The sequence below is a fragment of the Apodemus sylvaticus genome, chromosome 1 (assembly GCF_947179515.1).
Source record: "Apodemus sylvaticus chromosome 1, mApoSyl1.1, whole genome shotgun sequence".
Lineage (NCBI taxonomy): Eukaryota > Metazoa > Chordata > Mammalia > Rodentia > Muridae > Apodemus > Apodemus sylvaticus.
The window spans coordinates 182,851,899-182,869,317 of NC_067472.1; the positions used below are offsets into that span (position 1 = coordinate 182,851,899).

At 45.6% G+C, this 17,419-nt stretch overlaps 2 protein-coding genes across 2 annotated transcripts in view; one reads left to right on the plus strand and one right to left on the minus strand.

The window, feature by feature from the left end:
• On the minus strand, positions 1-11,053 carry Znf570 (zinc finger protein 570). Its single transcript, XM_052167073.1, is given in 3 exon segments — positions 1-966; positions 969-1,557; positions 10,990-11,053. Coding segments are annotated over 2 exon segments (954 nt in total). The 5' UTR covers positions 1,360-1,557; positions 10,990-11,053; the 3' UTR covers positions 1-403.
• Positions 10,998-17,419, plus strand: part of Znf569 (zinc finger protein 569) — a 20,306-nt gene continuing 13,884 nt past the window's right edge. Inside the window, exons 1-2 of the mRNA XM_052166859.1 lie at positions 10,998-11,092; positions 12,876-13,046. The gene's annotated coding sequence lies outside the window, so the exon portion shown is untranslated. The remainder of the gene's footprint in view (positions 11,093-12,875; positions 13,047-17,419) is intronic.

The window sequence follows — 17,419 nt, forward strand, 5'->3', positions numbered from 1 at the left end:
ATAAGCACAACTCAGACACCCACAGCACTGGCTGAATTCGCTTATTTTTAAGTACCTTTTCCCCCTTTATATCTGTTGGGGTGACCTTTCTCAAACCATATGAAGGTGCGTCTGTATTTTCAGTTGTTACTTCTGTGCCGGCAGAGAGCTAAGTGCGGGCAGGATTTGGGTATTGTCATTTCTATGGCCCAGCATTGGGCTTCTTTTGTAAATATGAGTCTAAGGCCAGAATGTACTACACAAGATCCCACCTCAAACTAAAATAATTTTGTGCATATTACAGGAAATAGATTTGAAGATAGTTAACAATAGACAGTAGGAAACCCATGAGAACTGTTAATAGTAATCGACATTAAAGACAGAGAAAAGAACATAAATTCCGGAAATCTTTAGGAGCTGGGATTTATAGGACGTGGTGATTGCCCGGGTTGGGGAGTGACTCCCTGACGTGAATTCCCTGGTGATGAGACAGATGGGTGTGCTGGCTGAAGGTTTTCTTGCATTCTTTGCACTTGTAGGGTCTCTCTCCTGTGTGGATCCTCTGACGCTGGGCAAGCGAGCCACAGTAACTGAAGGCCTTCCCACAAACAGCACATTCACAGGGCTTCTCCCCAGCGTGCTGAGCGAGGTAGGCGATCCGGGGGAAGGCCTTCCTGCACTCTTGGCACTTGTATGGTTTTTCTCCGGTATGGATTCTCTGATGTTGAGCAAGGTAGGAATTCTGGCTGAAGGCCTTCCCACAATCCTTGCACTCGTAGGGTCTCTCCCCTGTGTGAATCCTCTGATGCACAGTGAGGTATGCACGAAGCCTAAAGGCTTTCCCGCAGACCCTGCACTGGTAAGGTTTCTCTCCGGTGTGAACTCTCTGGTGTTGAGCAATGGATGACCTATTGCTAAAAGCTTTCCCACACAAGATACACTTGTAGGGCTTTTCTCCAGTGTGAACTCTCTGATGCTGAGTGAGAAGGCGAACTGGCTGAAGGCCTCCCCGCACTCCTTACACCCGTAGGGTCTCTCCCCTGTGTGAGTCCTGTGATGTTGCACAAGGTTGGATCTCTGGCTGAAGGCCTTCCCACATTCTACACACACATAAGGTTTCTCTCCAGCGTGGATCCTCTGGTGGAGAGTAAGGGATGAGCTCTGGCTGAAAACCTTCTCACAACCGCTGCATCTCAGGAGTTTCCTCTCTGTGCAGATGCTCTTGGGCTTAAGAGGCTTCGAGCTGTTTTTCCAGATTTTCTGGTGTGTGCCTTCTTTAAGTGCTGTCTCGTCTTCTGGGCTTGTCTGACGTGTATGAAGCAATGTGTTCTGGTGAAAACTTCCCCAAGATCTGTTATCAATAAAAGCTTCAAAAGCCATGGTCTCTTCCTTGAGGCAAGCCTTTAAATTCCTGTATTGATTGCCTCTTGAAATGATGACCCTCGCTCTGTTCTTCTCCCAAACTGGGATACTCCAGGCCAAGACTTCTAGGTTCTTTGATTATCTTTCCCGATGGCTGTTCTTCATAGAGTTCCTGCTTTGGGATTAATTCTTCAGTCTCATACACAGACTCCCAGTCTAAAAGTAATAATAAAAAGAGTCTTCTTTGTATGTATTTAGAAAACATGGTCATGAGAGTGTATCTGTGGAGATATATACTTAGGCACACACACACACACACACACACACACACACACACACACACACACGGTGGTATATAAACTTAATATCAAATAAAACCCAGAGCAGCATTGACTTTTGAAGGTCTAAAGAGTAAAATAAACCAAAAGTTGGCCATGAGGTCACGTGAGGAGTGATTAGAACTTTATGAAAACCAGTTAGGGGTGTCACAGGCGAGCAGGGACTGTGCCTATGACCAGACTTGGCTGTCAGTATAAGTGAAATAGTCTGTATTCTCATAACTGCTTCATCTAAGAACACTCATTGAAAACTAGCTATCTTTGAGGGTAGCCTGTTCTACAGAGTGAGTTCCAGGACAGCTAGGGCTACACAAAGAAACCCTGTCTCGAAAAAAACAAAGGAAAAAAAGAAAACTAGCTATCTTAATATTGGTGCTCTTGTGGATGCGTTTAGTATCAATGATCACCTGCCTTCATTGATTTTGTTTTCTTAGACAAGACAAAAATAAACAAGAAAATGTTACTGCATGCCAGAAAGTATTGAGTGTTACAGAAAAGGGAATGGACAGGCTGTCACGTGTCTGTGCACAGAGGTCCTCAAGGTCCTCACAGCATCACAGCATCGCTGATTTATTTACTTATTTTACACATTGCTTTGTTTTAAGTTGTATTTCTATAGGATGATCCAGAGATGAAATTTTCTCTTACCTTGTTTAAGAATTTTATTACATTTTAAATTTTATTTTGTGTGTGTGTGTGAGCCCATGCCACTCCACATGTGGGCATTAGAAGACAACTTGCTAGAGATGGTTCTCTCTGTCCAGAACCATTTCTTAATTGAAGAAGTAGCTAAATGGCATTTTGTTCTATTTAAACTTCATATATGGGATGGAGAGGTGGAGAGGTGGCTCAGAAGAGCACTTACTGTTCTTTCAGAGAACCAAGGCAGGGTCCACCTTTCCAGGATTACTACTGCTACACACACACACACACACACACACACACACACACACACACATACACACACACATCATAGTGGCGGTTTAAATGAGAATTGCCCCCCAAAGGCTCATATATTTGAATATTTGATCCCCAGCTGGTGGAACTGTTTGGGAAGGACTAGGAAGTCTGGTCTTGTTTGAAGAGGCATATCACTAGAGGTGGATGTTAATGTTTCAAAAGCCCATACCATCCCCAGTTAGCTCTCTCTCTTCCCTCTCCCCCTCCTTCTCCCTTCCCCCTCCCTCCCTCTCTCTCTCTCTCTCTCTCTCTCTCTCTCTCTCTCTCTCTCTCTCTCTCTCTCTCTCTCTCTCTTTCTGTGTATCAGATGTAAGCTATTAGATACTGCTCCAGCATCGATGCCTGTCTGCCTGCTGCCTTGATCCCTTTGATCCCTGCCAAGATGGTGATGGATTCCCCCTTGGAAACTGTAAGCCACAATAAACTGTTTCTTCCATCTATAAGTTCCCTTGGCTATGGTGTCTCTTCACAGCAAAAGAAAAGTAACTAAGATACACACACACACACACACACACACACACACTCATATACACACACACAAAGTACAACAATAAAATAATTTCTAAACTCCATACATGTGATTATGGTTATTTGTGTGAGTGGTCCATTTAATATCAACACCCAGGTTTAATTCAGTATCACTTTACTACAGCTGTTACCGTGAAAATGTCCTCAGAAACCTGAATGTGGACATAACTCTGGCTGAGGCAGTTTGGGATACAGGTTGTGAGGAGAGGTATTTACAACAACAAAGCAATCCCACTCCTCTTAGGAGAAGTCTATTGCCACATCTCTGAAGGTCACCAGCTACTGAAGTGAAAGGAAAAGAAGGAGATAACCCCTCACTCACCATGTTCACCCTGTCTACTTGGCACCTGCCACAAAAAACTTAACTACAGCTTCAATGATCATTCTTCTATCCAATAGAATAGGAATATGAGGACGCTTCCTGATACCACATCCTCAAATACGTCAGCCATGTCCTTTTTTTTTTTTAAAGATTTATTTATTGTTATATGTGAGTACACTGTAGCTGTCTTCAGATACACCAGAAGAGGGCATCAGATCTCATTACAGATGGTTGTGAGCCACCATGTGGTTGCTGGGATTTGAACTCGGCCCCTTTGGAAGAGCAGTCACCGCTCTTAACCACTGAGCCATCTCTCCAGCCCCCCCCCTTTTTTTTAAACATATTTGTGAGTACACTGTTGCTGTCCTCAGACACACCAGAAGAGGGCATCAGATACCACTACAAATGGTTGTGAGCCACTATGTGGTTGCTGGGATTTGAACCCAGGACCTCTGGAAGAGCAGTCAGTGCTCTTAACCACTCAGCCATCTCTCCAGCCCGTCAGCCATGTTCTTTCTCAGGGCCTCTGTGTTTCTCAGATCATTCTGAACAGTGCTCCTACCTCAGTTCCCCACTGGCCTAGCTATCCTTGTTGTACGCATGCATGCATGTATGTATGTATGTATGTATGTACAATGTATATATGTATGTATTTATGTTTTATGTGTGGAAATGTTTTGCTTACATGCTTGTCTGCACACCATATTCGTGTAGAATCCGCAGAGGCCAGAAGAAGTTAGATATCCTGGAACTAGAGTTACAGATGGTTGTGAGCCAACTCGTGGGTGCTGGGAACCAAACACCAGTCCTCTGCAAGAACAGTAAGTGCTCTTAACCGCTGAGATATATCTCCAGTCTCAAGCCAGAGACAGGCATGCTGAGGTTTGAGCCCAGGCCTTTGCACGTGCTAAGCAAGGGCTCTATCCGTGACTATATCCTCAGCTCTATATTTTATTTTATTATCTTTTTTTTTTGTTTTTTGTTTTTTGTTTTTTGGATTTGGTTTTTTTGAGACAGAGTTTCTCTGTGTAGCCCCCTGGCTGTCCTGGAGCTCACGCTGTAGACCAGGCTGGCCTCAAACTCAGAAATCCACCTGCCTCTGCCTCCCAGAGTGCTGGGATTACAGGCGTGCGCCACCAACGCCCGGCTTATTTTATTTTTTTGAGACAGGGTTTCATGTATCCCAGGCTGGCCTCAGATTCTCTGTGTCCCCGAAGATGATCTTGAGCTCTTGATTCTCCTGCCTCTGCCTTGAGAGTGCTAGGATTACAAGTGTGCACTACCACAGCTAGCTCATGAGGTCCTGGGGTCAGGGGTTTGTGCACACCAGGCAGGCGCTCTAGCAATGGAGCCCCATTCACAGCTCTCTGTTCGCTTCATTTATTGAGTGTCCCTTTCCCCAGTGACTGAAATGTAACACCACAGGGACAGTGCGTTTGCTTCGGTCCTTGATCTGTCCCCAGCACTCACGAGGCATTCAGATACTCACTGGACAATCTGAACAAATGAATGAATGAATAAATGAAGGGTTGAAAATTTCAAGAAGCTCGAGGGGTGGGGCACTGGAGAGATGGCTCAGCAGTTAAGAGCACTGGCTGCTCTTTCAGAGGACCTGAGTTCAAATCCCAGCAACTACATGGTGGCTCACAGCCATGTGTAATGGGATCTGATGCCCTCTTCTGGTGTGTCTGAAGACAGCTACAGTGTACTCATATAAATAAAATAAATCTTTAAAAAAAAAAGAACTGGGCATTGGTGGCGCACGCCTTTAATCCCAGCACTTGGATAGCAGAGGCAGGTGGATTTCTGAATTTGAGGCTAGCCTGGTCTACAGAGTGAATTCCAGGATAGCCAGGGCTACATAGAGAAACCCTGTCTCGAAAAACCAAAAAAAAAAAAAAAAAAAAAAAAAAAAAAAAAAAAAAACCAAAAAACCAAAAAACAAACAAACAAAAAAATGAACAAAGCCAAAAAAAATAAAAACAAACAAACAAAAAAAAACCCAAACCAAAACAAAACAAAAAACCAACCAAACAAAAAGAACTCAAGGGGATGAGGATGGCCCACTGTTACTTGGCAAGGCTCTGAAAATTGTGCATAGACTGGACAGAGCCAATTGTTTGGTGTGCAGAAACGGAAGCCTCATTTCTAGTTCTGCCTCTAGGGGGCAGGGCAGCGTTCCTAAAGATCTGGAGGCAAGCTATGCTTCAGTTGCGGTCCAGGTTTCTTCATGTGAAAAACCCCAGACGACAACGACGACAACGACAACGACAACAAACCATCCATACTTTTCCACTCCTTTTTTTTAAGATTTATTTTTAATTGTGTCTGTGTATTGACATGCGTGCAGGTACCTGTGGGGGCCAGACGGGGGCGCCAGAAATCGCTTAGTGCTGGAGTACAGGCAGTTGTCAGCCGGTGCCCAAGGCCCTGCATTTCCCAGCCCTGGGCACGGGCGGACAACTGCCTGCACTCCAGCACGAAGGGACTTACATCCCAAATTCACAATTAGTGTGTCCTCTAAGAAATGGTGATGCTATACTTAACCTCTCCACACGTAGACTCAACCAACCGTGATGAAAATGTTGCAGGCAGCTGGGCATGGCGTGCGGCAGGAGAATTTCATGTTTAAGAAGCCTAACACTTGTCAGAGAGGGGATGACGCCAACTGAAAGCCGGGAGAATGGAAGCAGAGAGCCGAGTTAGGAGACTAGAGCCACACTGCACCCGGGAGGTGACAGTCCAAAACGGGAGGGAAGCAGTGTGGTCAGTGGAAAGTTCCGGTTCTAGCTCTGTTTGCAGGTAGAACGGACCCAGCTCCCTCGTGGAACTGTAGCATTTGAGATAGCTATTCTGCAACCACAGGAACACCATCAGTCCGCGGTTAGACATGAAAGTCAAGTTCAGGACTGAGAGCTAGCGGGCTGGAGTGGTGTACACCTTTAATGTCAGCAGTCACGAGGCAGAAGCACGTGGTACATCGTGAATTCAAGGCCTACATGGTCTACAGTAAGATACTGTATCCAAGGGGGGTAAAAAAAAAAAGGTTTAGGTGCACAGAGAGTATTTTAAGCCATGAGACAAGATGAGATTACTAAAGCAGCCAGTGTAGATAAAAGAGGAGGGGGCCCAGAACTAAATCTGTGATTCCCAGTGTTCTTAATTTTGTTCACGCATGAATGATGTTTGCCAAGTGTCTAATTAAGCTGGCCTTTATCTTAAATAAGGGGGGAGAGCATTGCCATGAAGAAGGCATAGTGTGTGTAAGACCACACATCGCAAGTGTATACAGGGCTGGAGAGGTGGACATAGTTAAGAGGGTTGCTGTGCTCTTGCGGAGAATCCAAATTCAGTTTCTAGCCTTCAGGTCAGATGACTCGTAAGTGCATGTAACTTCAGCACCAGAGGATCTGACTCCCTCTTCTGGCCTGTGTGGGCAGCAGCACACAAGTGGCATACACACACATACACACACACACACACACACACTTTAAAAAAATCTTTTGAAAAAAGACAAAAACTTACAAATTATGTTTTAAAAAATTTAGGGTAGTGAGCTGACCGAATGACTTTCACACTGAAAGAAATTAAGAAAAAAATCAAGTGAGACAGCCAGGGATAGGAGTATATAAAGTCACATGCGGGATACCCCAAAATCATTTCAGCAGCAGGGAAGTTAATGTCAACTCTCTATGAAAGGGAAGGGATTAAAGGAGAGAATACACCAGCTCACCTGGCGCACGGTCTTAAGTAGGACAACCATTCTTCCTCTCAGCTCCTCCTAAGAAATGGCGATCCGGGCTAACTCAGATGGGAAAGGAACACCGCAGTCTCGGTGTTCCTCTCAGCATCCACATTACCTACTGTCTTAGGTTTCTTCCTCCTGCTGCAACCTTCCCTTCAGTAAACAGAGCTGGTGGAGACGTAGCCATTTGTTTGCATACAATATAATCCTTGCTTAAGCTATTTCCAATTTATTCCCTGGGCAGCAGATTTACAGAGCTTACAGATAAAAAGACGTGTGATGTGTGATTGTTTGGATAAAGATACACCTCACTCGAATAAATAAGTCACTAAGATTAAATAAACGTAACCACCCTTCTCTCCAATAGAAGAGAGATTCCAAAACTTAGTAGCATACCGTCACCACTTGGCTAGCTTGAAAAGACAATGGGTGGCAGTTTCAGGACCCTCACGTACCCAAAGTCTCAAGGACGACAGTGCCAGCCACTGTCACACACATGCCACAGTGAAAGGCCATGGATGTACCCGGCTTTAGATGTTCACCCTCTCCTACACCTCCAAGTCTCAGGCACTCTGGTGCCACAGGCTGCCATCACTAACACTGGTCTTACAATCTAGTCACAAGGCGGCTCCACGAGACCGTGCACAAGGGCGAAAGGGAAAGGTGCCAGACATAGAGTCACTCGCACATCAGGTGACAGTCTCGCAGAACTGTACCAACCACTTCTTACTCCCAGGGACGCCCAGAAGGCCTGACGACCCAGCCCACTCCCCGACTGGCAGAAGGAACTGCGGGGAGATCTCGCTTCTTCCCTGAAGGCTCTGGAATCTTCTCCACTCCAGCTGCCACACCCGCTGCCCTTAAATTGGAGACTCTAGCCTCCGGGTAGGAGGGGGCGGGGAAGAAGCTCCTCTGTTGCCTGGGCTCCCGGAGGACACAAAGGGGCGATGGCTCAGCTCCCGCTGGGACCATTGGGAAATGTAGTCCGGACAGAAGGGACAGTGACACCGTGGAGTTCAGCAGGACTGAACTCAGTCCTGAGAAATACTGGGACTGATTCTCAGTCCCAGTATTTCTTCTCCCCGCCAAACCACGTCTGTGCAGACACACATGCAAGCAGAACACCCATGCACATAAAATAAAATAAACTGAAAATGTATTTCATTATTTTTACTTTCTATGTGTATGAGTATTTTTGCCTACATCTTTGTATGCGTACCACGCGCATGCCTGGTTGCCAGGAGAGGCCAGAGGAGGGCGTCGGTTCCCAGAGTGCTCTTAAGTGTAGAGCCTTTTCTCTATTCCCTTCGCAGATCTTGTTGTGGGATAGAACCCAGGTCAAGCATGCCAGGCCAGCGCTCTGCCACACAGCCACTCAGGTTCTCCGGATCGCCTTCATCTGACTCTGTACTTCATTCAAACACACAGCATTTTTCTTTAGGAAAAATTTAAAGATTTTGAGAATAAAATCTAACTCTCTGAGTGTGTATGCCTGTACACATTTCTCTGAGTATAACTGTGGAAAACATGATGTGCTGGGTTAGGGCAAACATTTCTGGAATCACGTGTACGTAATTGTGTTCATGGTATATATGATATTCGTGATGTTTGAATCTGCTGTGATAGAAACAGACTTGTGGAGAATACAATAGGATTGAGTAGGACAAACGTTGAAGGATTAGAATAATGGATATGGCTGGGTGGTGGTGGTGGTGGTGGTGGTGGTGGTGGTGGTGGTGGTGGCGGCAGCTGCGGCGGCCAAGGCGATGCAAGCCTGTAATCCCAGCACTCTGGGAGGCAGAGGCAGATGGATTTCTGAGTTCGAGGCCAGCCTGGTCTACAGAGTGAGTTCCAGGACAGCCAGGGCTACACAGTGAAACCCTGTCTCGAAAAAACCAAATCCAAAAAATCAAAACAGAAAACAAACAAACAAAAAAGAATAATGGATATGTGTTTGTGTATGGAATTCTTCTCTGTGGTGTCTGATTAGAAGCCAACACTGTATGGGAGCCAACACTGTGTTGCTGGGATAGACAGAAAATAAAAGTTAAAGAGTGGGGTGGGCCTGTGAAACAGAAGCAGGCTGGTTTCTCTGAGCTTGAGGCCAGTCTGGTCTACATGTCAAGCGATGGCAAATTCAAGAAGTTTATTTGACAGCAACAATACTACGAAAGGAAAAGAGAGACAAACTATTGCTTAGAGTTCCATGCTCTGTGTGAAATAAAATAATGTTGCTTACATGTTATGATTAAGGAACTATGTACACTCCTAAAGCGGGGACTGGAGAGATGGTTTTGGAATCAAAAGCACTTGTTGCTCTTGAAGAGAACCCGTGTTTCATTCCCAGAACTCTCAGGGAGTGACTCACAAGCACAGGCCACTCCTGGTCTCTGTGTACTGCACGCACTAACTGCAGGCAAAATACTCATAAGACCTGAAGCAGAAATAAATAAACCTTAAAAAAAAAACAGCCTCGTTCACTAAAGAGTATTATCAGGAAAATAAAAGGACAAATTACTCCTACAGCCTGGGTGGAAAGTATTTGTAAGACATATATCTGATAATGTCCCCCTCCCCAGTGGTGACTGTTTTGTTTTGATGGATCCCAGGGTCTTATGCACACAAAGCAAGCTCTCTTCCGCCTTAGCTACATCCCCAGTTCCTACTAAGGACTGAAGTAAATGAAAAACTCCAGCTAATGAGACAATCAAGGGGGCTGGAGAGATGGCTCAGTGGTTAAGAGCACTGACTGCTCTTCCAGAGATGCTGAGTTCATATCCCAGCCACCATGTGTACAACCATCTGCAATGAGATCTGATGCCCTCTTCTGGGGTGTCTGAACACAGCAACAATGTACTTACATATAATAAATAAATCTTAAAAAAAAATAAGACAATCAAAAGCAAACTTAAGAAATGAGCAACAATTTTGTATAGCCGTTTCTCCAAAGAAGACGTGCAATGTCTAGTCAGCACCTGAAAAGTTGCCCAATATCATTCATAATTAGAAAGCTGTGAGGAGGAAAGGGAAGGATGGAGAGAGAATGGCTAACTGGTGCAAGGGTCTAGGTGACTGGTAAAGGGCTCCGTTTCCTTAGGATCTAGTTAGGATGCAGACATTGCCCCGCAATGGTATTTACAATCCTCTGCTATCTGTCCAGGAACACTGTCGGTCAGAACATGGAGTCTACGAAGTATAGACAAAAGCGTGTTTCTGACAAAATTGGAGGATCGCAATGAAACGCTGTTGAAAACATACAACTGTGATCACAAAAGTGGTTGCAAATTCACACAGGCTTAAACATCACTGAACTTCAAGGTCTCTTAACTACATAAACTCCGCACCCTGAGTCTAGTTTTCATACACACGTATCCACGTAACTCCTCCTTCCGCCTGCTACCAAGAGTTTGTGACTCCGGAGGACCATCCCCATCATGAAGGGGTAGACAATAGCCGGGGACAGCCCTGATCCAAGGGAACAAAACAAACTCAGCCGTGCTTCCTTCCTAGCTCAGACTCCCTAACTTGAGATTCTCAGAGCCAAGGGCCAGTTTTTCGTTTGGGTGAGCACAGGTCTCGCGCCGCGAAGGACTCTGGGAAATGTAGTTCAAAGCAAGAAAGCGGCGGATCCTCTCGGATTCTTCTCAGTTGCAAGTTGCACCCCCAGGCTGTGAACGCCAGGCCGTGGGGAAGCCGCAGCTACAAAACCCGCCCAGGCCCACGCCGATCCCCCTGCTGCAGCGCCGCGCCCTTACCCGAGTCCTGGCCACTCTCCGGGCTTGCACACCGGAGGCCAAACCAGCCCGGCGAGCAGCGGGGGCCCTCTGGGAAGTGCTACCTTGCGTCTAACGGACCCAGGTTTGTGGATCTTCTTTCCCAGCCTAGGGCACCGGGCCGTAGCCCGGGGGCTGTGCGCTTTGGGCGGCGGCGGGGTGTGGGATCGCGACCGGTGGCCCCGCTCAGCGGTGAGTCCCGGAAGCCGCGAGCCCGGAGGCCAGGACTCTTTGTGCTGGGTGGAATCCGAGGCCCTGTAGAGCCCGCGCCGGTGTGCATGGAGGACTGGATGCCGGCGGTTTGCAGCAGCCGTGATGTTACCGTAATTTGCTTGTCATCCTTTATGTGTCTTTACGAACATGGGTGCACATGTGATGGCTGAGATAATGAATGAATGAATTAATGAAAAACTCTGCGGGTGGAAGTTAGGCGGGTGGGATTGTGTGTGAAGATGTGTGAAGACCGCATTCGAACGAGTGCTACCTTTAGCCATTTATAATTGAAAATATTTTTATATGAGACATCAGTATCCCCAGCACTTGACTATTTTCCTGTATTGACAAACTGTCCTGTGTACATGACTGGCAAAATTCATTTGCCTTGCTGCCCAACTCCATTCCCCAAATAGCAAGATACAGAGAAGCCTAAAGACTAAAAATCATTCAGTTCTACTAGTCATGCAGCGCCTGACAAAGTTACTTCTTTACACTCACTGTGAGTATGAACACATGCATTTACGTACTCATGTAAAGAACACGGTGGCTTAGAAGAGCAGTAGCATGATATATACAGTTCTGCAACTTACAGCTTTTAGCAGTTGATGTTAACATATTGACATCAACAATTGCAAATTACAAATGTATACCATTTAAACACACACACACACACACATCCTGAATAATTTCTGTTTTCAACCTCTTGAAGTTATAAACCAAGTTTATGAAGAGCTGTTTGGCAGTGCTGTAACATATCTCATTTCTCCCTTCTCACCTTTCCTTGTTTCCTCCCTGTGGGTAGGTTTTTAGAAGTGGAATTGATATGTTAACAAGTATATCCATACTAAAACCTCCCCAAATCTAAATCCTTGTTCCCAATGCAAAATTCTAACATCCTACAATATTACTGAAATAATCAATGCATCAATATTTCAGTAATATTAGACTAGATATACACCCTAGATAGCAATGAGTACTGCAAGTAACAGTAATCTTTACCTTCATATTATAAAATAAAATTTAGGTTGCAGTGAGAGGCCAAATCTTCTGGGTTCAGGCTCCATCTTAGAGAACCTGACCTAAGGTTGAACTTAAGTTAATAAACAGGCTGGTAGCTAGGATCAGTTTCCAGGCTACCCCTCCCCCCCAACAAGACCTGTGTCTACCAGTTTCCAGGTTACCCCAAACAAAACCTGCATTTAGCTAGCACCAGATTCTAGGTTACTCCCCAACAAATCTGCACCCCAGGTTACAAGCCTGCCCCTGATACTTCACTTCTTAACAACCATCCTTCGGAGGAAAGCAGAAGTTAAATTTATGGCTTGGCTCCCAGCACCAGCCAGTTAAAGGCCACAGTGGCCTCCTAATCGGGTGTGCACCAGGCTGGATACCCCTTTCTTGCCTCTATAAATGCTTGCCTGAAACTAGGCTTGGGGCTCCACCTTCCTACTGAGTCAGGGTTGGCAGGGAGCCCAAGCTCGAGACCCTAGTGCAGTTGTATCAGATCCGGTTCCTTGGTCTTTTTGGGGCTCATGAAGGGTTCATGGCACAATAGTACTTGTTACCAAAATCAAACATTTAAATAAAGATCTCTGTTGTGATCTGTGATCTGTTTTCTAAAGGAGTGCTCTGTTTTCAACTTTCATTTTCAGAGTTCTTCCTGCGCCGAGGAACCTTTTATAAACTCAAGATTTATTGAATGCTGGACATATATCAGTTGATTGTTAGAGCGTGGGTTATAGAAAAAGAAGCGACGCCCTCCCCATCCCCCCCACCCCTGCTATCATGATGCTTATGTTGCCGAGGACCAGATAATAAACAAAGTAAGTAAATATGAACTATATCAGATGCTGAAAAATACTAAGGAAAAAAAGAGTCAAAATAGGAGGCTGTTTAGAATTGGAGATAGGAAGTAGAGCCTGGATGGAGGGCCGGGGAAGACGTAGAAAAGGAGCAATAGATGACGGGAGGAACTAGCGAGGTTCAAGCACAACCGAGGAAGGGTTAGTCCACACGGGGAGGATGCAGCTCCCAGGGGTTTGATGTTTTCATGCCTGATCTGATGAAGATACTGGCCATGGCTGAAACAGCCAAGGAGGGGGAAGGCCAGTGGGGGTGGGGGGAGGGAGGGCAGAGAGAGTTGTGCTATGTAGACCGCAGTATCTTGAGTGAGATGGGAGGTATTCTGAACATGTGAATAATGATATATCTGCTCAATGGCCGCTTTCGTTGCTCTGGTGACAGCTGGGAAAGGAATGAAGAAGGGGCAGGGGCAGGGTGAGGGAGGGAACAGAAAGACCAATTAGGAAAGTCTTAGAATAGTCCAGGGGAAATATGCTGGAGATCGGACTAGCAGTAGTGAGTGACAGGCGGTACACTCGATGCTGCAGCGTAAAACAGAGCTGCGGTGGGTGACTTCAAGAGCAGAGCCAGCACGTGACTGTAACAAGACGGCAGGCACGGTGTTCATTCATAGACTGCACATATAAGTTAAGAATTCCATTCCTTTTTGGTTGTTTTTCTTTGTTATTTGAGACAGACTTTCCCTGTGTAGGCCTGGCTCTCCCAGAACTTGCTCTGTAGACCAGGCTGGACTTGAACTCAGAGATCTGCCTGCCTCTGCCTCCCTAGTGCAGGGATTAAAGGCGTGTGCCCCCACTACTGGCTAAGACCTCAGTTCTTGAGAATGGAGGAGGATCTTACTCGAGGAGAGAATGAGATTCTAGTTTGGGATAGAGTATGTGCAGTGTGATGAGTATGTGCAGTGTGATACGTTCGTTCAAATTGAAATGTCACTTTGACAGTTGTGTATACAAGTGTGATGTTCTGGAGACCTGGGATTGGGAATTACCATATAAATGATACTGAAAACAGAAGAATGCATGAGAATACTTAAGACAGAAAAGGTAGAGGTGAAAGACCTACTGGGGGTCTCTCTAACATGACATCTGATAGGTAGTGGAGAATCAGTAAAAATGGCTGACAGTCTAGCTAGAACAGTCAGAGGAAACTAGGTCAATGTGTTATCCTTGACACGAGGAACAAGTCTATTTTAATGAAAACCGTGTCAATATACAGAGAGGGTTCTGAAGACTGAGAAAGAGGACGCATTGAATTTAGCAACAGAAAATTCATTGGTGTCTCGGAAAGCAAGTTCGTGGACTCTGGAGACAAGGAGAATAAGAGAAGAAAGACTGTAGAGATCAAATCCAGACAGCTCTTAATAAATCCCCCCCACAATACACATACACCAAAAAGGTAAATATCATCAAAATATCCTGGATGAAATTCTCAGAGAACTAAGCAGAAATGAGGGTGATAAATGTATGTCCTTACGTAGTCAGAGTATATAGGGTAAGAGGACAGAGTGTGCCTTAGCTTGGGAGATGGTCACGATAGTAGAGGGGAGGAGGGGGAGGAGGAAGAGGAGGAGGAAGGAGGGGGGAAGAGAAGGAGGAAGAAGAGGGGGGAGAAGAGGAGGAGGAATAAGGGGAGGAAGAAGAGGAGGAGGAGAAAGAAGAGGAGGAGAAAGAGGAGGAGGAGAAATTAACAGGGCAAGAGCCAGGCAGCTGGGCAGCTGTGCTGGCGAGAGCTCTCTCCACACTTCAGAGTGACTAGACTGCAGGAAGCCCAGCCTGTCTCAGCAGAGAGACTGGAAAGAGGTGTTCGGGCTTTGAACGAACACAAAACCACATCAGCACTTGAAGCAAGCAAGAATAGAGTGAAAGAGAGGTGAGGATTTCAGTTAAAATGAATTGATATTTTTATTGTGGAGTTTTGAAAAAGCTTTATCTTGTAGCTGGGCGTGGTAGTGCACACCTTTAATCTCAGCTCCGGGAGGCCGAGGCAAGAAGATCTCTATGAGTTCAAAGTCTTCAGAGTGAGTTTTGGGACAGCCAGGGCTACACGGAGTAAGCCTGTCTTGAAAAACATAGATGATGATGACGTTTGTAAAAGACAGAGTCCTATGGAATCAATTCAATGTCCCTTAATCCTATAAAAGGAAAAAAATCCCCCCCTCTCTATATATATATCTCGAGTGCGCACACATACGTGCACGCACATGCACGCATGCACACACGCAAATTAAAATAAAAAAGAAAATGGTTTTTAATCGTATTTTTAAAAGATTATAATCATTATTTCTCTCTCTCTCTCTCTCTCTCTCTCTCTCTCTCTCTCTCTCTCTCTGTATACAGAACTAGGAAAAGTTTTTAACAGTTTAAAAAGCCGGGCCCTGGTGGCGCACACCTGTAATCCCAGCACTTGGGAGGCAGAGGCAGGCGGATTTCTGAGTTCGAGGCCAGCCTGGTCTACAGAGTGAGTTCCAGGACAGCCAGGGCTATACAGAGAAACCCTGTCTCAAAAAACCAAAACCAAAAAAAAAAAAAAATCCAAAAAACAAAATACCAGTTTAAGATAACTGTATGTATATTCACCCACTTACCACTTACAGTATGATAGTGTGGCTATCTCAGACCATCAGGTGATATAAGTGATGATTCAGAGGCTTTTTAATATTTTAAAGCCTAGGCCTAGGGCAGTCCCCAGCTAACCCGGCACTATGACCCACCACGTGGCTAGCTTTACCCTCTGCTCTGGCCTCTCCGTTCCCCTCCAAGTCTGCTAGCTGATTCTCATTTCTTCTCCCAGACTGTCTCCTGGAAGACCCACCCTCCACTTCCTGCCCTGCTATTGGCTGTCAGATCTTTATTACAGGCAGTACAATTCTAGATTGCCCTAGGCAGGTAGGGAAGAAGGAATATTTACAAAATATAAATCCCAATAACAGAATCCTGTCAGGATTTAGCTCTCTGCCTGCACAGAATTAACAACTGAATACACAGAGACACACCCTCAGACAACATACCACAGTGAAATATATAATTTATCTTTTAAACTGTAAGCCAGGTATGGTTGTGCATACCCTTAATCTCAGCAGCAGGAGGCAGAGTCAGGCATATTTTTGTGAGTTTCAGGCCATTCAGTGTTAGACCATTTTTATTCCCGCTAAAAGAAACACTCACCTCATTAGCAGTCAATGCCATAGTCTCCTGACTGCCCAGCCTAATCGGAGTGGTTTGTCGTTCCCATACATTTATGTAAATGAGGTCACAGTGTGTGACCTTGTCCCACTCACCCCACTTACTTGGCCCTTTTAGGGGCTTGTCATTTTGTAGCAGGTAGACATTAAGTGTATACCATTATTTCCAGTGTTTGCAGCTAGAATTACAGGCTTTGTGGCTGCAGAGTTGTCTCAGTGGTCACGGTTAGCATGCGGACGTCAGCTCTGTCACCATGCGTGTCTCGGATTAAAGTCAGGTAGCCAGGCTTGGCAGCAGGTGCCTTTACCCACTGAGCCGCCTTGCTGGTCCTTCCTTCCTTCCTTCCTTCCTTCCTTCCTTCCTTCCTTCCTTCCTTCCTTCCTTCCTTCCTTCCTTCCTTTTTTTCTAGTACTCAGGTTTTTATTATTATTTTTTTTCTTTTTTCTTTTTTTTTTTTTAAGATTTATTTATTTATTATATGTAAGTACACTGTAGCTGTCCTCAGATACACCAGAAGAGGGCGTCAGATCTCATTACGGATGGTTGTGAGCCACCATGTGGTTGCTGGGATTTGAACTCAGGACCTTTGGAAGAGCAGTCGGTGCTCTTACCCGCTGAGCCACCTCTCTAGCCCCATAATTTTTGATATACTTATTTATTAAATGTAAATACACTGTAGCTGTCTTCAGATACTCCAGAAGAGGGTGTTGGTTCTTGTTACGGATGGTTGTGAGCCACCATGTGGTTGCTTGGATTTGAACTCAGAACCTTTGGAAGAGCAGTCGGTGCTCTTAACCATTGAGCCATCTCTCTAGCCCCTATTATTATTATTGATGCTATTATTCTATTTTTTGCTTATTCTTCTCTTATATATTACATCCTGACTGCACTCCCCTCTCTCCCCCCCCTCATTCCCCCCTCCCATCTATTCCCTTCACCTCCCTTCAGAAAAGAGCAGGCCTTCCAGGGACATCAGCCAGACATGGCACAGCAAACTCCAGTAATGCCAGGCACATTTTCTCACATCAAAGCTGCATGAGGCAGCGCAGTGGGAGGAAAAGGGCCCCAAAGGCAGGGTCAGAGACAGCCCCAGCTCCACGGTTAGGAGTCCCACCGGAGCACAACCAAGGCCAGACGCCTGCAGGCTCCCT